Source organism: Adiantum capillus-veneris, chromosome 1, assembly GCF_014529385.1.
Source record: "Adiantum capillus-veneris isolate H3 chromosome 1, ASM1452938v2, whole genome shotgun sequence".
NCBI classification, from domain to species: Eukaryota; Viridiplantae; Streptophyta; class Polypodiopsida; order Polypodiales; family Pteridaceae; genus Adiantum; species Adiantum capillus-veneris.
The window spans coordinates 108,987,923-109,013,429 of NC_140931.1; the positions used below are offsets into that span (position 1 = coordinate 108,987,923).

General features: G+C 44.6%; 1 protein-coding gene across 1 annotated transcript; it reads left to right on the forward strand.

The window, feature by feature from the left end:
- Window positions 1–3,754: 3,754 nt before the first annotated feature.
- Window positions 3,755–9,921, forward strand: LOC147465338 (pentatricopeptide repeat-containing protein At4g18520, chloroplastic-like). Its single transcript, XM_086487853.1, has 2 exons — window positions 3,755–3,764; window positions 4,368–9,921. Exons 1-2 carry the CDS (start codon window positions 3,755–3,757, stop codon window positions 6,944–6,946), a joined length of 2,589 nt encoding a protein of 862 aa, XP_086343979.1. The 3' UTR covers window positions 6,947–9,921.
- Window positions 9,922–25,507: the final 15,586 nt, after the last annotated feature.

The following is a 25,507-nucleotide window of genomic DNA, read 5'->3' on the forward strand; positions in this document are numbered from 1 at the left end:
AGAAACACACACACACACACACACACACACACACACACACACAAGCTTCCTTTACACAAAGGGAATGAGGGACACATGTCAGCTCCCTAGCCCAGATGCCCACAAGGTGCACTCAAATCCTATTGGGATGGCCATGGAGGTGGACCAATGAGAATCGGGCTAGAGTAAATTTAGTTTAAATTCATTTAAAAACACCTAATAAAAGAACCAGTAAGGATTAATCTCTCTAGAAGACTATTGGACAGTCTCCCAAGGGGTCCAATGAGCATTCAGTAGTCCAATGACTTGCCTGATTCCTATTGGCCAAGAGACAAAGGGGTCCAATGAGAATTTAGTTGCATTAATTAAGTAGCTAAAGCTCTCACAAAAGGGGAAAGGGGGACACATGTCAGAAGACTATCATTTATGCTCCTTAAATCCTATTGGCTAAGCCTGGAGGGGTCCAATAAGAAGCCAGGAAGAGGAAATAGCATGAGGGGTCGACCAAGAGAGAGAGGGGGCTGAATTTGTCGTCATTATCACACACTACACTCACACAATCTCATGTGTGGAGCAAGAAGACTCTCTCTCTCTCTCCTTCTCAAGCTCTAATGGAAAGCTTATCACCTACTCCAAGCTTGTGAGAAGGGAGGCCTACACCAGCAACTCTTGGCTTTGTGATGCAAATCCAACCAATAGCCAAGCTTCAATGCATCCTCATCTCCTCTACCATGCTAATTACTAAGCTATGCTATGCTAATATGAGTGATTATGTGAGGAAATGTACATCTTTCTCGTAAGACTACTCCTTCTTCCTCTCAATCTACTCTCATACCCCGCTAGCTCTCACCATCTTCGAAGGTGTGTGATGTCTTGGGTCGGAGACCGTGAGGGGATTGATGTTGTATTTTATAAGTGTTTTGCTTAGTGCTTGAAGCTTCCATCTTCATTGCACTAGCTAGTATTGAAGGAACACAAACAATTGTATTGTAAAATGTCTCTCTTGATGGGGAAAATCTATAATACAAAGCCTTTTGGAGGGGGGACCGGCTCCATGTAAATCCGGTCCTCAATTGTTGTCAATAGTTTAATTTCTCCTTCTTTTCGAGTATTGTTCATGCTATCTAACTAGCTGTTATGCTTTTTGTTGCTCTCTCTCTCTCTCTCTCTCTCTCTCTCTCTCTCTCTCTCCACCCAAGCACTCTTGTTATGCTCATTAGGAATCTATTCTAATGAAATGCTCACTATGTTCATGTTATTTTTCACTACACACAAGTTACTAGGCCATAAAATGTTACAAATTCAATAACTACTACAATGAGCATGGCATCAAGTCTCACCTTATTACTGCTTAAACACCACAACAAAATGGATTTGAAGAATCTCGCAATCGAATTGTGGTAGAGTTGTCATGATGCTTGTTCAAAGCCAAGGATATGTCAGACTCCTTTTGGGCCGAAGCAATAATACCATAGTATATATCCTCAATCAAAGGTACAGAAAGACTTTGAAAGGAAAAAAACCTCAAGAAGCTTATTCTCATACGAAACCTTCCATCTCGCATTTCATAATTTATGGGTGATTTTGTTTTGCACATGTTCCCGATTCCAAAAGAACAAAGTTAGAAGCCAAAAGCAAGAAGTGTATATTTCTAGGATATAGTGAAGAGTCTAAGGCATGCAAACTCTATGATCTAGAGACAAAGAAGATAATCATTAGGTGCAATGTGGTATTTGAAGAAGGGTCACATTCGGTGGAGAAAACAAGTTCATCCAATTTCTCATTATCAAACAAAGAAATAACCCCAATTGTGCCATATCAAAGTCATGTAAAAATTGAGGAGGGGGAGTTGTCTGATGATGATAACTCAAACATAACTAACCAACCTCTTGTAGCATCACAGGCCTTCGAAACACATCATCAACATGTCTCTAATGGCTAAAATTGTGGACTCTTTAAAGGAGCCAGCCTTCATAAAAAGGCCATGGATAATCCAAAGTGGAAAGATTCAATGCAGTCAGAGTATGATAGTGTAACAAAGAACAAGACATAGGAAATAGTGGATCGGCCACCAAAAAAGAAGATCATCGGCACCAAATGGGTTTACAAAGTCAACAAACACAAATACAATGGCTCATTGAAAAAGTACAAAGAAAGGTTAGTAGCACAAAGTTTTTCACAAATTGAAGGGTCTGATGTGAGTGAAACCTTTGCTCCCACAACTTGAATGACCACTATTTGCTTTATACTTGTTCTTGCTATTGCTATCTTTTGTTGGATTGTTTTGCAAATGGATGCAGTATCGGATTTTTTGAATGGACTTCTCAAGGAGGAGGTTTATGCAAAGCAGTCATGAGGTTTTGAGTTACCCCATTCAAAAAACAAAGGTTTGCAAGTTGAAAAAGGCTTTGTATGACCTAAAGCAGTCACCAAGAGCACGTTTGTCAAGATAGATATGTTTTTCAAAAATATTGGCTCTAAAAGGAGTGCTTTTGATGCAAATTTATGTACTAAGAGAGAATGGAAGGCAGGTCATCGTTATCTTGTATGTAAATGACTTAATTGTCACAAGTGATCATGAAGAGCTCATCGAGCAAATCGAAAGAGTTTGAGCTCCGAGTTTGAAATAAAAAACTTAAGACTTTTACATTACTGCTTGGGGATTGAGGTTTAGCAATCCATAAAGGGAAACTTCATCTCTCAACAAAAGTATGCAACTGAAATCCTAAAATCATTTGGGATGATGGATTATGAACTTGCTCACCTTGGGGTCTGAAGCATAGTTAGCAACCCTTGCTGGGGGGTCTGGGAGGCCAGTGGTCCCCTAGGCAGGGGTTTGGGGATAGCCTCCCAGAGGAAAATTTTGAAGAAATATTGCTTCTTGGCAATTGCTATGCAACTCTAGTTGTCACATTGAAGTGTCCTTGCTGAATCAACGAGAACACCTAAGTTCGTGAAAATTCTCAACAAGATCCTATTTATTCTACAATGCTTACATACTCTACTGCTAGTAGGTACTTTCAATTATCATTGTATTTGAACAAAGCTAATATCATCATCTCTGAGCATCAATTACACGCACACACAAGCTCTGTACAATCATCCAACTCTTCGTAACTCAAAAAACCAAATTAGAGCAAAGTCTCACAATGTACTTGAAATTTTAGTAAAATTGAGGCTATATGTTTTAAATTGAGGCCACACTCCATGGTGAGAATTGAATCCCCTTTGGCTACATGATGTTTCAAAAGCGTTTTCTCCTTTAATTAGGTAAGGGCATCACTTTTCCAAAAGGTAAAGGTGAGGGGCTCTAAGTGCACCCACTCTGGTTCAACTCTTGAGACATGTGGGTGTGGGTGAGTGGGTGCAATCCCATAAAACTAGTTGAAGCGAAGCTTCAAACGGCTTTAAAAAAAAGAAAAGGGCAACACTTTTCCAAAAGTTTCTACTTCTTGTGAGGAGTACCAAATGAATTTTAAATTGTTAGGTTGCCAAATTTCTTGTATTGCACACGAAAAGGCTTGAATGTGCAAGACTACTACTATTAAGTAGATTGTCTTTTAGATTGTACTAAAATCCATTCGAACTTGTTTGGAGTAAATAGAGGTTTTCTATCCATCTCTCTAATATTCTTGATACATAGTGGGAATCAGCTCTTAGAAAAAGTAGACCAAACGACTCAAATCAAAGGGTGAACAGACTAAGGTTGCTTACACACCACCCACCCAAATTGGGTGAGCAAGCGTAGAAGCCAGTTGGCATATGCTCATTCGCAATGCGAAAAGGTTAGTGGACAAGAACTTGGGTAGCGACGAACCTCTGCGCAAGCTCGGGTGATGGTTGAGCTTCCACCAAAACATATATAGTGTGATGTCGAACCAATATGCTACAAAACTGTTCGAATATGTTTTGCATTTATGAGATGAGTACTATTTGGTGTGTAATGCATGCCCGCACGTCCCCAAAAGTGACAAGCAAGCTTCAGTTTAGCCCCAGGGGCTCCCACACACTTTTCTTTTGAATGGTGGGTTGTCTCATGGTGTCACAAAGTGACGTTAATAAAACGTTGGCCTTGACCAACGTGCATCCAAGTGATAGGTGTTATGCGTCTCATGTTGGTTGTTAAAGCTCGAAACATATGAATCTGCCATGCACATCTTTTTTTTTTATAAAGAGAGATACCTATAACTTGAAATTGCAACTCACACTCGACTTCGTGAGGTGGAGCATCTCAGCCCGATAAGGTAGGTCAACCCATCATATAGACTTGGGGAACAACCCCTAAGGGCTACGTGTCACACGAGCTGTCAAGGGGGTTTGAACTCAAGACCTAGGACACAACATGCTCTTGCTCTATCATCTGAGCTATCACTCGTTGACTCTTTGAGGGTCAAGGAAACTTGGCAGGGCAGGTCAAATTTTTGAGGATGGCCAAGGTGAAAGAAACTTGGCCGAGCGCGTGAGGCTGGGCCTTCGACAAGGGCCATCTAGGCTGGGCCGGCCTCAATGTGTATCCAGCCTAAATCAGAAGCAGACCAGCAGTCACCAAGCAGACTCAAATTGTAGGCTGCAAACTGAAATTAAAGGGCGGAAAATTTTGTCAAGCAGGCTGCACCCGAACACGCATTTCCACAGCTCCGCTATTTGGGAAGCAGGTTTCGCGCTCACGGCGAAGCAGCTCCATCCCCCTGAGAAAATAATGAGACTTTCACTCATGAACTCACTAAAAGCCTGTGCTAAGAAGAAGGATTTGTACCAAGGGAGCAAGATACATGCTGATGTTCGTGCCAGTGGGCTACTTGAGAAGGACCCATGCTTAGGGAACACGTTGATCAGTATGTATGCCAAGTGCGGTGCACTTGTAAGAGCACAACAAGTCTTCGCCGAGCTCCCTGTTCGGAATGTCGTCTCTTGGACTGCACTTATTGCAGGGTATGTTAAGCATGGGCAGGGCCAGGAAGCGCTAGACTGTTTCCATCAGATGCGTAGCCAGGGCTTCTCCACAGATGCGATCACCTATGCTTGCATTTTGAAGGCATGTGGCATTACAAAAGACCTGGAAGTAGGCAAACAAATCCATGATGAGATTGTTAGTCAAGGGCAGTTGAAAAACCACGTTATGCTTGGTGGAGCTTTGGTCGACATGTATGCCAAATGTGGTGTTCTTTTGAAAGCCCAAAATGTTTTTGATGCGCTGCCCATGCGCAATGCGGTCTCTTGGAATGCATTGATTGCAGGGTACAGCCAACAGGGGCGGGGTCAGGAAGCGCTGGGCTGTTTTCAGCAAATGCGGAGCCATGGCTTCTCTCCAACTGCAATCACATATGCTTGTGTTTTGAAGGCATGTGGCATTTTGCAAGATGTTGACGTAGGCCAACAAATTCATGATGAGATTTTTAGTCAGGGGTTGTTAGAAAACAACGCCGTGCTTGGAGGAGCTTTGGTCGATATGTATGTCAAATGTGGTGTACTTTCGAAAGCACAAAAGGTTTTTGATGCGCTTCCTGTCCAGGATGTGGTCTCTTGGACTGCACTTATTGTAGGGTATGTCCAACATGGGCAGGGCCAAGAAGCACTAGGTTGTTTCCATCGGATGCAGAGCCAGGGGTTCTCTCCAGATGCAATTACCTATGCATGCGTTCTGAAGGCATGTGGCATTGTGCAAGACGCTGACGTGGGGAAACAAATTCATGATGAGATTGTTAGTCAAGGGCTGTTGAAAAACCACGTCGTGCTCGGCGGAGCTTTGGTCGACATGTATGCCAAATGTGGCAAACTTTTGAAAGCACAAAAAGTTTTTGATGTGCTTCCTCTGCGCAATGCTATTTCCTGGAATGCATTGATTGCAGGATATGCCCAACAAGGGCAGGGCCAGGAAGCTTTGGGCTGTTTTTTGAGAATGCGGAATCAGGGCTTCTCTCCAACCGTGATCACATATGCTTGCGTTTTGAGGGCATGTGGCATTGTGCAAGACATTGACGAAGGCAAAAGGATTCATGATGAGATTGTAAGTCTAGGGCTGTTAAAAAATAACGTCGTGCTTGCCGGAGCTTTGGTCAACATGTATGCCAAATGTGGTCTACTTTTGAAAGCGCAAGAAGTTTTTGACGCGCTTCCTATCCGTGATGTGCTCTCTTGGAATGCTTTGATTGCAGGGTATGGTGAACAGGGGCAGGGTGAGGAAGCACTTGACTGTTTTAAGCAAATGCGGAGGCACGGCTTTTTTCCAGATGAGGTCACGTATGCTTGCGTTTTGAAGGCATGTGGCATTGTGCAAGATGTTGACATGGGCAAACAAATTCATGATGAGATTGTTAGTCAAGGTTTGTTGAAAAATGTCGTGCTTGGTGGAGCTTTGGTTGACATGTATGCCAAATGTGGTGTACTTTTGAAAGCACAAAAAGTCTTTGACGCACTACCTGTGCGCAATGCGGTCTCTTGGACTGCATTGATTGCAGGATACGCCCAACAGGGACGGGCCAAGGAAGCTCTGGGCTGTTTTCAACGAATGCAGAGTGAGGGTTTCTCTCCAAATGTAGTCTCGTGGAATGCACTTATAGGAGGATATGCCCAGCAAGGGCTGGCCAACGAAGCTCTGCACACTTTTCAATGGATGCAACAAGGGGGCATCACCCCAGATGCAATCACTTTTCTTAATGTGCTCAATGCATGTAGTCACTCGGGTTTGGTAGAAGAGGGCCAAATGTATTTTGACAACATGAGGAAAAAATATGGCATTGCACCAAACAAAGAACATTACACTTGCATGGTTGATCTTTTTGGACGTGCAAGGCTTTTTGACAAGGCTATGAGAGTAATTAAGATGCCATCGTTTGACGATCATCATCTTCCGGTTTGGTCTGCTCTTCTAGGTGCTTGTCAAAAATGGGGAAATGTGAAGCTTGGAAGGTTTGCGTTTACGCAGCTGCTGGCATGTAAGAGGAGGCAGACATTGTTGGATGCATGAGAGTGGTCTGGAAGCAGAAGCCAGGATGCTGCTGCTGTTGAGTTGATGCAAGTAAAAATGCTATTCGTGTTTTGGGATACTTAGCATTCACAAAGCAGAACAGTCTGTTCCACGAAGCTGCAAGATTTTGAACTCAAATCGTCCCAACAAGCCTATCCCTTAGATTTGCATTGGGTCTCACAAAAAGGTTTTGCTTTTTCAGCAAGTGCAAAGTTGGCCAATGCTTGTGAGGATTGCTGTGAGAGTGCGCGCGTGTGTGTGTGTGTGTGTGTGTGAGAGAGAGAGAGAGAGAGAGAGAGAGAGGGAGCGATCAGCCCCCCATGACTACCATGAGCCGAAGACCCTCAGTACAATCAGTATGATCTCTGTGACATGAGAGATGTGGAAGTGGGTACCCCATAAATAGGTGCCCAAGGGGAGATAGGGCAAGGCCTGATAAAAATTCCCACGACCCAACAGAAAAATGATATATGGAAATATATGTGGGCGCTTGGACAAAAGGTGGGCGGCCGGTCCCAAACTCGAGTGGCCAAACCAGGCACAGCCTGGAGATATACTAGCCGTACATGTATGCCCTAGACTTGTGAAGCAGCAGAGTGGTGTAAGTCTAACACCCCCTCTCAACATCAGATGCTGAACAAACCACATGAAGCCGAAGATGTGAGGCAATTGATGATGATGTTTGCTACGATGTCCACTGAAGGATACTCCATGAGTGTAGCAGTAGTATGGGGTGTCACAACCGCCAAGAAATCTCCGTGGAAAGATGCTGTCACGAGCAGTGTAGCAAATTGCTGTACTCCGCCAAGATACTGCGTGAACGTCCCGAACTGAGTGTGAAAACAACTCCTTGTCGGAAAAGAAGTGCCAATAGACCTGCAAGTGTCCTGCCCAATAGGATCTATGGTGTCTATAGTCAAACCATCAGGTGAACATGGGAAAGCCCAGGAACCGTCATCAGTATGCACAGAAGCCTATCAATGCATGAACTTGTAACCCAATGTGGTTAGGTGGCTAAGTTGTGAAAAACTCGAGGAAGGCCAGATGTAGCAATCTGCGTCGTAAATGTCCTCCGAAATAAGGAAAGCGAGACTAAACAGTGTACACTGTAGAAGCTAGCATAAGCTGTAGCAATCATCGATAAACCGCACGGACCACGATCGGATGGTGTCCTGTCAATAGGTAGGGTAATCTAAGATGAAAGGAAAGCCAGACTCAACAGTCTGTGTTGTGAAGGGTCTCTGGGAAGAGGTGTGGTCAAACCAAGCTGTATGCACCGTGATCATTTTGTATGAATAAGGGAAGTCAGACTTAGCAGTCTGCATTGTGAATAACATCTAAGAAGAGGAAGGCTAGACCAACATGTCTGTGTCACTTGCTTGTATCTCCTGCCACCAATCCTCCTGTGTCAACCAAAACAGAATCCGTGTCAACAACGCCACCAATCCGCATCTTGGTGTGGCTCTCAATGTAAATGAGTTGGGAGTGGCCTACTGCCCAGGTTGGAGGGTGTGGCTCTCAATGTAAATGAGCTAGGAGTGGCCTACTGCCCAGGTCGGAGGGTGTGGCTCTCAATGTAAATGAGCTGGGAGTGGCCTACTGCCCAAGCCGGAGGGTAAGTCTATTGTAAGGGTACCAAGGTTGAGTGTTAGCAACTCTGAAGGTAGCAATCCAAATGATCAGGAGTGTAGAAGAGCAATTGCACTACCATCCAAGCCAAGCTCCGGGTGACTCCGGTTGTAGTCGCGTGATGGCGTGATCTTCCGCATCTTGCAGGTAAACTCTCCAAGAGAGTCTAAAGCACTGAAGTCCCACTTGAGTCTAAAGGTCCAAGCAATGAACCTGTCCAAGAAGAGATTAAAGATCCTCTCCCTAAGTCCGTGTAGATGCTCCTGTGTAAGCAAGTGGTTTGACGTGTCGAGGTCAAGTGGTAAGTGTGTGTCCACCGAAGATGGTGGTGTCTCTCTGGGAATGTCATGATCCCATATGCCATGGGCATGGCCATATCTCGTGTGAACTCCTCTGATGAGTGCATAGGTGTGTCCATAGCAAACCACAAGCAGCAAACCACAAGTCACCACTCCCTTTGGAGTGTGCAACCTCGAATGATGGTTGGGATGAATGGATCTCCCAAATCATAAGCCATTAGATTATCAAGCCGATATCGAAGATATCGTGTATTGCAGCAGCCACTGAGAGACCTCATGGACCACCACTAGATGGTGTCCTTGTAGGAAGTAACTTCATCCTCTGTTAAAAAAAAGCACAAGCCAAGAGGTCCCAAAAATGTAATTGCGAGGTGAAGGAAACGTCGTCGTCCAACGATTTTTAGTGTGCTCGTACGGTCTGGGCATGGTCCCGAGCGGTGCAGAGGGTCTGGGGATGGTGGTGAATCAATGTCACCGCCCCAAATGGGCTTAAAACAGAGAAAACAGCTAATGGCTGAAATCTAAGCAGATGAAGAGGATTTGTTGTTGGTAAGGCACCGGATGCAGAACCGATTGGGTGAGGGCAAGATCTGTAGAGGGCTGATGTTGGCGCTGCCCCTTCTTATGTAAAAACGCTGTAGCCTGGCGAAAAACGCAGATAGGGTGGGGTGGTTTTCCGCCACAAAAGAGGCCAAAAAGTGGGGCGTTTGCTGCCAAAAGCAAAAACACTGGTCTGAGTTGCAAAAACGTAGGTGGAGGGCGGTGCTCCGCGATGAAAAAGTCCAAATTTCGCCGCTTCCCTGGCTTTTTACAAAACGCTGGCAAATTTTGCTTCAATTGCAGAAACACTGACTATTGTTGATTGCTTGGGAAGAGTACCTGTGGAGATGCGCCTTGGAACACGACAGAGCCTGAAGCTGTTGATACCATGTGAGAGTGCACGTGTGCAGAGGAGGGAGAGAGAGAGAGAGAGAGAGAGAGAGAGAGAGTAGACACAAACGCAAGACATAGGAAGAGGGGGCTATCAGCCCCCCATGACTACCATGAGCCGAAGACTCTCAGTACAATGAGAGAGAGAGAGAGAGAGAGAGAGAGTAGACACAAACGCAAGACATAGGAAGAGGGGGCGATCAGCCCCCCATGACTACCATGAGCTGAAGACTCTCAGTACAATCAGTATGATCTCTGTGAGCTAAGAGATGTGGAAGTGGGTACCCGTGGTCCCATAAATAGGTGCCGAAGGGGAGGTAGAGCCTCGTTGATAATGAACACGGGGTCGCATCGAGGGATCAACGGTGCCAGTTGGATCCATCGTTGATCCAAAAGGGCGTGACCTAAAAGATTTAGCGCCCCTTCGCAGCGCTCGCTGCTCGAGCCCCAGACCTCACCCTCAGACTCCCACGCTCTATCCAACTTGCCTAACACGCATCCGTGCAGGTATGGCGAGTCCGCGCGTACATAAAGCCTGCCCCCCCTGCTACGGATATCCGACGGTCTCAAATCCACGCGATGCCGAAAGCGCGCCCCTGCCGTAGATCCCTTGAACGTGACCTCGTGTCACTTATAAATGAGGGAGGTAGAGCAAGCCACGACCCAACAGAAAAATGATATATGGAAATATATGTGGACGCCCAGACAAAAGGTGGGTGACCAGCCCCAAACTCGAGCGACCGGACCTGCAGAACCGATCGGGTGAGGGCAAGATCTGTAGAGGGCTGATGTTGGCGCTGCCCCTTCTTATGTAAAAACGCTGTAGCCTGGCGAAAAACGCAGATAGGGTGGGGTGGTTTTCCGCCACAAAAGAGGCCAAAAAGTGGGGCGTTTGCTGCCAAAAGCAAAAACACTGGTCTGAGTTGCAAAAACGTAGGTGGAGGGCGGTGCTCCGCGATGAAAAAGTCCAAATTTCGTCGCTTCCATGGCTTTTTACAAAACGCTGGCAAATTTTGCTTCAATTGCAGAAACACTGACTATTGTTGATTGCTTGGGAAGAGTACCTGTGGAGATGCGCCTTGGAACACGACAGAGCCTGAAGCTGTTGATACCATGTGAGAGTGCACGTGTGCAGAGGAGGGAGAGGGAGAGAGAGAGAGAGAGAGAGAGAGAGTTTGTGTCCGTGTGCAGAGGAGGGAGAGGGAGAGAGAGAGAGAGAGAGAGAGAGAGAGTAGACACAAACGCAAGACATAGGAAGAGGGGGCTATCAGCCCTCCATGACTACCATGAGCCGAAGACTCTCAGTACAATGAGAGAGAGAGAGAGAGAGAGAGAGAGAGAGTAGACACAAACGCAAGACATAGGAAGAGGGGGCGATCAGCCCCCCATGACTACCATGAGCTGAAGACTCTCAGTACAATCAGTATGATCTCTGTGAGCTAAGAGATGTGGAAGTGGGTACCCGTGGTCCCAAAAATAGGTGCCGAAGGGGAGGTAGAGCCTCGTTGATAATGAACACGGGGTCGCATCGAGGGATCAACGGTGCCAGTTGGATCCATCGTTGATCCAAAAGGGCGTGACCTAAAAGATTTAGCGCCCCTTCGCAGCGCTCGCTGCTCGAGCCCCAGACCTCACCCTCAGACTCCCACGCTCTATCCAACTTGCCTAACACGCATCCGTGCAGGTATGGCGAGTCCGCGCGTACATAAAGCCTGCCCCCCCTACTACGGATATCCGACGGTCTCAAATCCACGCGATGCCGAAAGCGCGCCCCTGCCGTAGATCCCTTGAACGTGACCCCGTGTCACTTATAAACGAGGGAGGTAGAGCAAGCCACGACCCAACAGAAAAATGATATATGGAAATATATGTGGACGCCCAGACAAAAGGTGGGTGACCAGCCCCAAACTCGAGCGACCGGACCTGGTACAACCTAGACTATGGGTGGCCAGCCCGGAGACATACTAGCTGTACATGTATGCCCTAGACCTGTGAAGCAGCAAAGTGGTGTAAGTCTAACAAATGCCATGCTGCTACCTCCCTAAAACATGAAGCATTAAACCATAGTTACCATGAACAAAAAATCTAAATGCGAAACAGGAACGAAAACAGGCATGAACTGCCATTCCTTGTTACGGAGACTCACATCTAAAACACAGAATGGGGATTCGGATGGTAAATTGGAATGGCAATGGGAACGGGACCGGAAGCTTGAAAACAGCCATTCCTTGTAACTATGGCATAAACTAATGGTCAAAGATGCAAACCGACTTCATGTTTTGGGGGGGGGTGTTCTTGTGGTGACTACCAGTAATGATTGTTCCAGGTAGGCGAGCATGAATTGCATTCCTGCAAGACTTGCTGGCTTCTTTTCCTGCCCTCTTCATTGATTGGAGACTAACAAGCTTTTTGGAAGTGAGAAGCATTTTTGTGGAACTATTTGAGAAATCTTAATCCTAAAAAGGATGCTTGTTGTTTAAGGTTATGATTGCTAGCTTTGCTCTCTTTCATTTATGTCTTCTTGATTGGGGAATGATAAGGCGTTAGTTGAATTTTAACTCCCATGAGTAGTAGATCATGCTGATGAAAAAGATGGTAATGATTGTAGTTTTTAGGTGAGGAGACTCGTTGCCATGATAGATTATGTGGTGTTTTTGGTGAAGAAACGGTAATTTGTGCCTCAAATTATGTGTCTTTTGTGCTTTGGCATAATGCATGCACGAGGGGTAGAAGGGCTCAATTCTTCAAGCTCTTGATTGAAACTATCCCAAAAGACCTCAAAGATGAGAGCGAGAGAGAGGGGGTAGAAGGATAGATAAAAAGGGAGATAGAGAGAAGTAGACATAAAGAGAATAGTGGTAGATAGAGATAGAGATACACCCTCACCCAGACCACGCAATGCCATACAAAGTTGGCATAAGGGGTATGCATACGACATAGATCACATCACAGGTGATGTATACATGGACGAGGATGGGAAAAGTAGGTTTTTTTTTTTGCATGCCTACGCTATCCAACCAAACCTTCCAGCACACCATTCATAAGCCTCAAAAAGCAAAGACAACCAATGAAGGAGTTGTTATCCTTCGTGCCAAGTTCCATGTGCCCCCCTCCATCCATCGCTTCTCCATCCAGACGATGATGACTTAACTGCCACAATACATGAAACATAAGAGTTCAAATGTTCATTAGGGGCCTACACAGAGGGATTGGGTAAGCCAGAGTTGCTTCATGATATAGCTAACTGAACAATTCACCTACTTTTGGTAGTGTGTATCTTCCTAGTAACCAAGTTCAATCCTCGATAAGTTATGCACATGTGCATAGTATTGTCTTTCTTTCCCAATAAAATGGTGAAGAGCTAAGTTGAATATGACCCCCTACTAACATAGTCCTCAAGTTGGAGTTCTATTTCATACGCTTCTTCATGTGTAAGCCGATACGGTGGCTTGCTTATTGGTTTACTACCTAGAATTGCATTTATATTGTGTTGCATAGCTTGTTCATGTGGTAATCTAGAAGGTAAATCACAAGGAAAAGCATCTTTGTATTCCTAAATTCATTCCTTAAGTCCTAGTGTAGCTTGTGCTTGATCACTGCATATATATCTTTTGTATGTATCATGAAATCAAGCTACAAGCTTAATTAATTTTGAATTTTTTTAATAATGTGATTTGTTAGCCATTGTAGAGGAAGTAGAGAGAGAAGCATGCAACATTAAGGAAGACTCATGTGCACAAGAAACTACATCACATAACTTGGATGTTAAACTAGAAGTAGACAAAGCATGACACAATGGGTAACAAAAAATCCGCTCTGTTTCATTATTAAAATTAGGCTGAGAGAGTCCAACTATACAAATAAGTGGTGAGGGAGGGTTATTCTTTTCTTCCACATGTGGTCCATAAGCAAGCTGCCACATAGAGATGGTTAGCCAGGATTCATGAACCTTTTATGTATGTGAGACTTTCACATTGACATATTTTAAAGAAGAGTAAAAGAAAGTAACAACATTGTGTGCACTACTTTTTCCTTTCCCACTCTTTGTGCTTTCCCCTTGGGACAATTTTTCTTAGCATGACTATCAAATAAACAATTGAAATAGAGGTTCTCTTTCTTAACTCGTCCTTGAGGCCGCTTGGGTCTCTCGGACTAATCATTTGTAGCCATATGTTGAGACTTTCTCTTAACACTAGCATGAAATGATGCACATGTAGTAGTATTAGTATTATGCATGATGCAATGTGCTTTGTACAATGGCTGAACAAGTGGCCTTTCATTATTAGGATCCTCATGAATGTGTCCTTAAATGGTTGCATTCTCTAAAGTCTTAGGATCTCATGTCTTGATCTACATCTTAAGCTATGGATAAAGATCACTAACAAAACAAAATGTGAGGCCAAGGCCCGGGCACGACCTAGCGGGAGCTTGAGCGGGGACATTTCTATACGAATAGAAAAGGATGGTTGGGTGGAGCATTGGGTTCCTTTGCTCTAAGCCTCCCACTAGTATCAACGTAAGGTCGTGGTACTAATTTTGGAATTGCTTTTTTGCAATCATACGAACAAGGGCATGGAGAAGAAGAAGAACAAGAAGAAGAAGAAGAGGGATTTTCCAATGTGTATCACATGGGCACCCACCATGTCAGGCCTATTGCAAGACTAGGTAGGCCAAGGGCCAGGAAAGACGGTAAAGGGCGTTCTATAAATAGCATGACCAAGGACCTATGTAAGGCATCGTTGGGTAATGATTTGCATGTGCTAGTCCTTAGTCTCTCATATTGATATCAGAGCTCACGAGAGAACATTGCCAGTAGCTATGGAGGAGGGGAAAGCAGGTGTGGAGCTTGGAGGATGGAATCTCTCTCTATCTTAGCTATCTCTCACCCTCTCGGTCCATGGCAAGCAAGGGACCATACTCTAGTGATTTATAAATAGAGCTTGAACACTATGTTGGATATAGGCCGGTTACACAAAACAGTTACCAACAAGGGACAACAATGTGGAAAATCAAGATGTTCTTCTTAATTTCATTGAACCTCCTACTGAGCCATGTTTCGATCAAATGGACAAGTCGATCCATGAAGGATGACACTACGAAAAACATTAGTGTTCTTATGAGGGGGGTTTAATGTCAGGCCTAAGGTAAGATCGGGTAGGCCAAGGTCTAGGACATACATGCAATAAAGGGAGTCCCATAAATAGGATGGCCAAGGGCCTATATAGGGTATGGTTGGGTGGTGATTTGCATCTACTAGTCCCCAATCTCTCATACACCCTTACCGACAACCCTCCTTATACATGGTGGATTACACAAAATTTAGCCCACTTGGACTAAGTGGATGCATGTCAAAGCAAGCAACAATTCACGTTTCAACGGCGGATTGAGTAGAGCAAAACCCACGTACTTCCCTCTCTTTCTCTCTCCTTTTCTAGCTTGAGCTTAGTGCCTTAAAGTTATGCCCAAAGGCTGCCATACTCAAGTTTTTTGGCATTTGGGGTGGCCAAGGGTAGTGTCCCCCCCCCCCCCCCCCCCCCCCCCCCCCCCCCCAAACCACAAGGAAGGCAAGTCATGGTAGAGGCACGAAAATTAAAGTGGAGATCTTGTTTTTCCCGCTTTGATTACCAAACCAAAGGCTTGGCAAGAAGCCATTGATTACGGCAAGTGACTTTGAATCTCAAGGTCTCGTCAAGAAGGTTGATTTTGACAAGTTTTCAAGGCTTTCAAGACTTGATTTTGACAATCTCCCAAAGTAAATTCGTGGCATCGGAGCTCTTACGGCTTCACCTTTGCCGCTAGCAAGGGACCTCAACATCAAAAATTACCTTGACATGGTAATTTGGTTGAGGGACTTGATTTGGTAAGGCCAATCAAATTCTATGCCTTGCTTTTTTCTCATCGGCAAGCACTCTAGACTTGGTACAACTTTGTAGGGTGTTCTTTTTTTACGAGGTACTATTTTTTTCCGCTAACAGTAGCATTGCACCATAGAAACATCATACCTTCAATTTTGAGCATTTGTTGTATGTTAGGCTTACAGTTTCCTTGCAATAGGATACTCTCATGGAGAACACCCATATGGAAACTGGCATACACGCCCAAATAGAGTTTCTTGACCTTCATGAATTTAAGGCACTACAATCACACATGTTTGTGCTAGAAGCAAATTTTTCACATCTAAATGAGAATGTCATCTGATTTAGTAGTGCAATTTATGAATCAGCAGGCCAAGGGCATTGCAAGTGAGCTGCCTAGGAATTTTTTGAGCACATCGCCTAAAAATTATGTCTGTGACACGTTGAAGCAAGGCTCCATACTGGATTCGTTGCAAACTCTTGCTCAAAAAGAGGTGAACGAACTGTTGAAAGACACAAAATCACCTATCATTTGGGGGAAGTAGAAATAATGCAACAGAGATATGATAAATAGATTTCTTAGTAAATGGAACGGTATTCACCAACTTTCTTGAACTTAGTGTTGGGATAGGCATGTCCTTTCATCGCTATGGGAAACATCTCTACACTTATATAGCTTAGTGTTTGGCATTTGGCCTATGTGTTGTATGGCTATGTGTAAGCTAAGTAGAAAGGGAGGAGCTCCAGCCGGATATCTACTCCAGGCTTATAAATAAAGCCCTCTACGTACATATTTTATGTTATGGTATGTAATTTAATGTAACACCTTTTGAGTCAAAATCACGAATACTCTCTCTCTCTCTCTCTCTCTCTCTCTCTCTCTCTCTCTCTCTCTCTCTCTCTCTCTCTAACTGTGCAAGCTATGTCTGCACACACACACAAACCTCCTTGAGCACACACCCACACCATCAACCCCAACAATTAGTATCAGAGCCAGTGAGCATCATGACAAACTTAGCAATCCTATAGCATCACACAGAAGCCCAATTTGTTGATTTTCAAGTGCATTGATCATTGATTAGAAGGTGATAAAGAAGCCCAAATTAGCCCCTTAATCGAAGAAAATCGAGAGCATGGCTTGAAGTTTCTTCGATCCGAGATCGCGGATGTTTTCCCTCACTAAGGCGCTCTCTCCTACAAATTTGGATCATGCAAAGCTGAAAATTTCATCTTATCACCTCATTCGACGGCTTCGGCTTCGCTTTGGAATCTCTTCCTTGCCTTGGAGATTCACCGATGAGCCCCTGTGGATGCAGTCGCAGCTCAAAAACAACCCCTCTTGCAATACTTGATCGCGAAATGGCTTCAAGATTAGCCCACCTCGCTTTGTATGGCAACTGCTCATCTCAACAACTCTCAGGTCTCGTTTTTTGTGTACATAATGCCGTTTTTTGAATTATAGTAGACTTTTGAGCCTTTGATTGGCTAGTAGAGCTTCACACCAACATAATAGACAACTCCAACAATTTGCAAAGCTCCCATTATAATCGTTTTGTTGATTAAAACCTGCAAGTTTACTCACACTCGAAGTGGCAGCCAAGCTCAACATTGACAACACGCTCGACTTCATCACCAAGCTCAACATCGTAAATATTTTATGATCGATTTGTATCTAATCAAGCTTCCAAGCTTTTCGAACTTCAAAGCGTGCTTCTCCAAGGCACACGCACACTTCCACACACGTAATTTAATCACCACTTGTGAAGAGGGGCTTTACGCACGTGAAGAGTGACTTCACAATTTTGGCTTACGATCATTGTGTACAGGGAAGGACATTGCTATAGAGAGAGTCTCTCTACTGGTAAGACCAAGTCCCTTCGTGTGTATAACCATTTTGCACCATGGGAGAAAAAGGGATTGAAAAATTCAATGGGGACGATTTTCTTACATGGCAGACAAAGCTATGTGGATACCTCATGAAAAAACAGCTATGGTCTATTGTAAAACCGAGAGTAAGCAAACCATCCACTTCTGTTGAAGGCACTCTCACTAGGGCCCAAATTGCACAAGCACAAGCTAAAGATGAGCAAGCACTTGGCATAATTATCACATCACTCCACGATAATTATGTTCACTTTACAGATAGCTGCACCACTGCAATCCAAGCATGGGATATTCTGGAACATACCAATTGGTGCTAAACAAAAGCAAAGTAAGATAAGCTTAAAGAAAAATCTTTACAAACTTACTATGCTTCAAGAGGAGGATGTTTCAAGCCTCGTTAACAAACTAATGAGCATAATCACGCAGCTCACTTACATTCAATGCCAAGTCCGAGAAGAAGATCGAGTCGTTGTGCTCTTGAGTACTCTACCTGAAAGTTTTGACAACATAGTCACAGTCTTAGAGCAAAAGGAACCCATACCTTCTCTAGAATATGTTATAGGGGCAATCCATGAAGAAGGAAAGAAAAATAAGAAGAAATCTGAATCAGTGGGAGGAGCTTATTTTACATCATCATCATCTAGGGCGTCATCATCATCACCTAGATTAAATAACAAGAAGTGTTATGAGTGTGGCAAGCCTGGACACTTCTCCAAGGACTGCTACAAGAATAACTATTGTAGCAATTGTGGAATCAAAGGTCATTCATCATCAAAATGCCAAGGAAGCAACAACACAGACAAAAGTAGAGTCAATCTTGCATAAGAAGAGGCCGGAGATGCAGCTCAACAGGCAGAGAATTGTCTCCATGTGTGTGTTGCCCCCAACTACTTTTGCGAGTATACTAATTTACTATAAAATGGATGGTCTTCCACCTTCTTTGTTTAAGGGGAGGATTTCTTAGTCTGTGTGACACCATATAATGAGACCACTCAGTCTGTGTGACTATCTCGGTCTGTGTGACTATTAGCCTGTGTGACTTTAGGTCTCAATTCAGCTTCATTCAATATAGTCCATGCCTAAGGGGAGTATTGTTGGGATAGGCATGTCCTTTCATCGCTATGGGAAACATCTCTACACTTGTATAGCTTAGTGTTTGGCATTTGGCCTATGTGCTGTATGGCTATGTGTAAGCTAAGTAGAAAGGGAGGAGCTTCAACTGGATATCTACTCCACGATTATAATAAGGCCCTCTATGTACATATTTTTATGCCACGGTGTGTACTTTAATGTAACACCTTTTGAGTCAAAATCACGAGTACTCTCTCTCTCTCTCTCTCTCTCTCTCTCTCTCTCTCTCTCTCTCTCTAACTGTGTAAGCTATGTCTGCACACACACACACACACAAACCTCCTTGAGCACACACACACACACACACCATCAGCCCCAACACTTAGGATGCATTCAAGGCACTGCAAACTAGTGTTACCATATACATGTGGTAGTGATGTGTGTGAACACACTAGGACCGCCGAGGTATTTTTTCCCTCTTTAGGAGGTTTTTTCCCTGGAGCATTGTATATACGTCCATCACTCTAGGGCTATCTACCTTTCCATTGCACACTAAGTAAGACACTCTCTATTGTGTGCCTTGAGCTTCCTTCGTCTTCTCCAGGCTGTGTGCGTTTTTTTGCAACCCTAATTCCAACAATTGGTATCAGAGCAGGTTACGTCCTCCCGGGCTTAGTCGCCAGCTGCTCCAGCACACGCCTGCTCACTTTCTCCGATTACAGTGAGGTTTCGCGAGCATTTGCAGGTCGACAAATATTTCGGGGAGACTTGTAGAGCTGAGTCTGCTCAGATTTTTTATTCGAGCTCATTTCGGCCTCCGTTTCCACTATAGTACGTGTTGTTCTCGTTCTGTTTCTCCTATTTTCGTGCAGTTTTCACATCAAGTGCAGCATTTACCATGGCTGACAACAACAAAGATGTCTTCAAGATGTTTGCTGCTGAGGACAGGTTGGATGGGAACAAGTACCCTACGTGGGCTTACATGATGCAACATGTTCTTGTGTCAAAGGGCATCTGGAATATTGTGCAGGGCATTGATGTACGTCCTGGTTCTGAGGATGTAGGTGATGTTGAGGATGTTGCAGGTCTTGCTGCAAGGATTGCTGCTATTAGAGTTGTTTTGCCTACGGCAAAACAAGCTCGTTGGGATGTAAAGGATGCGCAGGCTCATGCATTGATTGCGTTGTCTGTGAAGCGCACCATTGTTCCTCATATCCGTTCAGCAAAATCTGCAAAACAAGCTTGGGATATTTTGGCTGGTCTTTATGCAAGTCGCAATGAGGCTAAAATTGCTTTGCTGCGTAAAGAGTTGGAGTCGAAGATTATGCATGAGGAAGATGATATGGACACTTTCCTTGCTAGTGTCAAGGATATTAATGAGAAACTTATTGCTATTGGTGAAGTCATTTCAGACAGTTCCCTTGTGCGAACTATTCTTGAGTTCTTGATGCCTTACCAGAGTCTGGTATTGCTAGTACTTGGAGACTTATGACCCAAGGAAATCCAGAAGTTGTCAAATTTGATGCCTTATGCACATTGTTGTTGCAAGAGTCACTTTCCAGAAAAAACAAGACTAGACAGCATGCAGTTGAACAGGCTTTTATTGCTTCTCAAAGAAAGGGTGTTAACAGCAATGCAGCCACTTCTTATGGTTCTGCTGCGAGTGGCAAAATTCTGTTCCCAATGCTTCTGCTGGCAGCACTTCGTCTGGAAATTCTGGTGATAAGGGCAAAAAGAAGATGCGTTGCCATTATTGTAAAGCTAATGACCACTTGATCAAGTCGTGTCCTAAGTTAAAGGACAAAGAGGCTAAGAAGAAAGAGGGTGGTTCCACTGCAAATGTTGGTTCTACTACAAATGTAGCCATTGTTGAGTCTTCTATGAAAGGAGACTATAATGCTAATGTCGATGCAGAATGGGCTTTTAGTGCAGAGTGCACTTACAATCCTATTGTCCATGATGCATGATTGTCAGTTGTTGGTTCTACTACAAATGTAGCCATTGTTGAGTCTTCTGTGAAAGGAGACTATAATGCTAATGTCGATGCAGAATGGGCTTTTAGTGCAGAGTGCACTTACAATCCTATTGTCCATGATGCATGATTGTCATGTTGCAGATTCACATGTGTGGTATTTCGATAGTGATGCTACAAAGCACATTACCTCACATCGTGAATTGTTCACCTCTCTCGAGTCTGTCCCTCATGGGAATTCAGTCACTTGTGCCAACAATGCCTCTTATCCGGTTCAGGGAGTTGGAAAGATTGTGCTTACTGCTGCAAATGGCAGTTCCTTCATACTTGTTGATGCACTTTATGTACCTAGGATCAAGAAGAATCTCTTGTCTGTATCCGCACTTTCTAGACTTGGACTTGTAGTCAAATTTGTGGATGACATATGTACAGTTCATGATCTCAGTTTTGGTGATGAAATTGTTGCATCTGGCCTTTTGTGTCGTGGGCTGTATAAGCTCACTTTGTATGACAAGTGTGGATAAAATTTTGCAAATGCTGTTGTAGATTCGAGGGCTATTTCGGATGCAAAACTTTGGCATGCACGTTTTGGTCATCTGAATTTTGCCATTTTGCTGCATTTGCAGAAATCTGATATGGTTGCTCCTTTGCCGCCTCTTGAAGCACCTGTCAAACATGTTTGTGAAGGCTATACTTTGGGTAAGATGCAGCGTTCTAAGTTTCCAAAGGATGGTTGAGTTTGGGCCACATGCAGGTTGCAGCTTGTGCATAGTGATGTTTGTGGGCCCATGCAAACTCCGTCCTTGGGCAATTACCTTTACTTTGTGACTTTAATTGATGATTACTTCAGGCATGCATGGGTATTTCCGCTTAAAGCGAAGTCCGAAGTTTTTATGTGCTTCAAACAATTTTTGGCTATGGCTAAAAATGTCTCGAAATGTACTATGGGCACCCTCCGTTCCGATCGAGGGGGGGAGTATATATGTCTCATGAATTCAATGCATTTCTGGCTAGTCATGGGATAAAACACCAATGTACAGTGCCTTATACACCTCAGCAAAATGGTGTTGCTGAGAGGAAAAACGGGTCACTTACGAAAATGACACGATGTATGGTCAAAAATCAAGCTTTGCCGCATTCTTTTTGGCTTGAGGCCATCATGTGTACTGTAAGGACATGGGTCCTATGGGCAAGGCCACCGGCACGGTCGGACAGTATGTACGCTAGGGGGAGGCTATAAGATAGCACGGTTGGGTGGAGACAAGCACACGCATTACCACCACCCTTTCACTGGTATCCGAGCTATTTTTGGGAGGAGGCTAAAAGCGGCTTGCATGTGCGTGCGACGCCATGCTTCTCCCACACATTCCACAGACAGCGACGTCTCTGCTGTGTACCAAAAAGAAGAGAGGCGCAGTATTCTATGCGAGCAGCGCATGGAGAAACAACAATAGCCAACCGCAACCGCCCCATCTACGCCCTCCACAGCGGGTGACCAAGGCAAACTCGAACTACAACTCGATGGCACCGAGGCTCCGATGGCTTCCATTGATTGCACGTGTAGGAAGGCCCGCTTAACCCTTGCATGAAGGAGGGTTGAACCCACCCCATGAGGGTAAGAGGCCAACACTTTACCATCAAGCTATTGGCCCTTGTTGTGTATAACAAGGAAAGATAGTCTATTTGTGTTGAAAGAAAAACTCAAGGAAAGGGAAAGCTTCAAACTTCAAGGAAGTAGCTTTACCCTTCCTTTTCACTTCTTGGAGGAAGGCAAGTTTTCCTCAAATTCTTTTTTCCTCGAGGAGGTAGCTTCAAAGTGAACAAAAGCTTTCACAAAAAGGACGAGTTTTTGTGAAGAATCATCAACGGTGTTCTTACAAGGAACGACAAGTGAAGCGCTCAACTTCACGCTGTTGGGGTTAAGGCCTATGTGCCTTGACCGGTCGCCCAGGTCATGGGCGCCCGCCCACTGTTACCCTATACTTATAGTGAGTATACTGTATAGGGAGACCTGCCACTTCACAGTCTCCCCACCCACATCGTGTGTGTGTCTCCTTCTCTCTCTCTCTCTCTCGCTCTCTGTCTGTGGTGCTCCTCGATCCCCCTTCAATTGGTATCAGAGCTATGGCGACCGCGGAGAGCACGACGTCTTTGAGAGCTTCGAGGCGATAGCTCGCTCGCTCTCGGCGGTGGAGAGATTAAGAAAGCTTGGAAGACTTTCTGTGAGAATGCAATGGGAGCTTGTGAGCTCAGTTGAGAGTGATGTATGCTCTTGTGGAAGCTTAGAAAGGAGTGTGGAAGATTGTGTGTAAGTGAAGGTGCTGCCCTAAAACTGTGTGCGCAGCAGCACTGTTTTTAGATTCGTTTAACTCCTTGTAGAATGCAGATCTGAGATTTCTATTCGTAGAGCGCATCCGTTTCGACGTGGTCTACAACTTTGCAGAAGAAACTTTTTGCAAATTCCTCACCGTTGTGCTGATATTCAGCTAAGACTGACTGTATACAAAAATTCCAGATTTTCTGTTGTCGCATTGTGTGTGAGTTTGATGCACTTTTGGAAGCACAGGAGATGCTTGAAATTGAGTGCATAAATTCTGAGCTGAAGATGCAATTGCAGCTTGTGTTAAGCTTGTGGTTTGAGGGTTTTTTGGTAGACTTGGGCAACAAAGTACGGAGGTGTTTACACACCACCGAGGCGGTCTCTTGAGAGACGCAGTTTTTTGGAGCACACAGGTGGAGTTTGCGGATGGTTTGCATATGGTTATGGCGCATGGTTGATGCCCATTATACATGCATTTTGGCAAGCACTTTCAAGTGCCGGTGAGCTCTCTTGAGAGCATTGTTTTCGCATTGATCAAGTTTTCGGATTGCAAATCTTTTGGCTCTTGCTTATGCGCGGTCACTCCGTTGATGTACGTTGAGTGCGGATTGCCATTGTATGTGAAAATGTGGAGCCATTTTGGCATTTCTACTCATTGGCACTGAGTAGTGTTATGGTTTATGGTAGAGATTGTACTTGAGTTTTTTGCTCAGTTTTCAGAGAAAATTCTGTCGGATTTTTCCCAGATTCTCGCCATAGTTTGTGATCGAGTGTTTACTCTCGCTTTGACAGGTTTTGTCAGTTTGGACACAGTTTTGTGTTTTTGTATCCACTCTCGCAAGAGTGAGGAGTTGTGTATCTTTCTTTGCTTGAGACAGTGGTTTGCTCTCGGGTGGGAGAGTCTTGTGATCTCGAGCATTGTTTGCCATAGTTTTGCAGAGCTTATGCATGTATGTTGAGTGTAGTTTGATGCGCATTGATTGCTCATTGTATTGAGCTTGCAAGACAATGGTTATTTTGTGTTGATAGCCATTGTGCGTCGAAACTTTGGCGAAATTTTCCCAGGAGTTTTATGCGTATCATTTATGCGATCTAGGTAGAGATTGCGGGTTGCACTCAGCATTTGCGTGCGGTGTTCTCTACAGGTGGGAGATTTGTGCGTGTGTATGCATCGATACCGCACAGTGTGGGCTTGGTGATTAGCTCACAGATTGCAGTGTGATACTAGAGCATGCGAGGCTTGTATTGACATTGCGGGAGCTGTGTCTCACAGGTTTTACATTGTGTTTCTAGCCATATTTGTAGACAGTTTCCAGGTGTTGTTGGTGAGGTGGTTTTGCTTTCTAGTTTGCTACATTGTGCTCATGGCAGAGACAGGTGATCGCTCAGATTATGATCTCTCCGAAATGTGCATGTTTGATGGGTCAGACTTTGCAGCATGGAGAGAGTATATGCTTGATGCATTGACACAGCGAGGGTTGCATCGACCATTGAGCGGTGATGCAGGTAGACCTTCAAACATGTCTGACGATCAGTGGCAGGAGCTAGAGGAGATGGTACTATCTATGCTCTCTTTGCACCTTGCGGAATCTGTATATGCTCTTGTTATGTATGAGACTACTTCGAGAGCACTTTGGCACAGATTACATGATATATATGATAGATCTGAGTCATCACGGACTCGTGTGAGACATGTACATTCACAAGCACGACGACAGGTGACATGTTGGTATTGTGGTCATTCTGGACACGTTAGATGATGCTGTTTTCATCGTATGCGACATCGTAGGAGACATGGCAGTCTCAGAGATGTATGTAGTGATGCCATGGACTCAGTTGCTTTGACAGTTGAGGCAAATGTAGTGTCGGAGTATACTAGTGACGGGGATGTCACTTTTACCTCGAGCTATGCACGAGATGCTATACATGTGGATAGTGCACTCCCTTCGCAGTGGTTGCTAGATGCAGATGCTATGTTCCATGTCACGCCGCATCGTGAATGGTTTTGTAGCTATTCTAGCGGGATGCTTGGTAGTGTACGTTTGAACGATGGATTGGTGCATGTGATAGCAAATGCAGGAGATGTGAGACTGTCATTACCGAGTGGTGCATCTTACTTGTTACGACATGTGCGCTATGTACCAAATTTGACAGTGAGTTTGATCTCGATTGGTCAGCTTAGAGATTGTGGATGTTAGATTTCGCTATGAGAGCGAGATTTTGTGATGCATTTGGGTTCGCTAGTGATTGCGAGAGGTGCCAGGAGTGGTACAGGTTACCCATTGCATGTGGATCACGGGAGAGACGGTGTTGTCTCTGTGATCATGCAGCCAGGTAGAGAGAGAGAGAGCAGGCGAGTCTGTTTTGCTTGTGGCTTGCAGGATGCTTTGCATGGAGTGCAGAGCAGTGACCTTGTTGTGCAAGTTGCGTCTACGGATGCACAGGTAGAGCGGGACAGCTCTAGTGAGTCACAGCAGGATGAGTCATCAGAGGTGATGACAGAGATGACTCACATGGATGCTGAGATGTCGGCTATTGTGGAGTCATTTCTTGATATGCTTATGCGAGAGCTTGATGCAGATTCAGGACAGATGGATACTC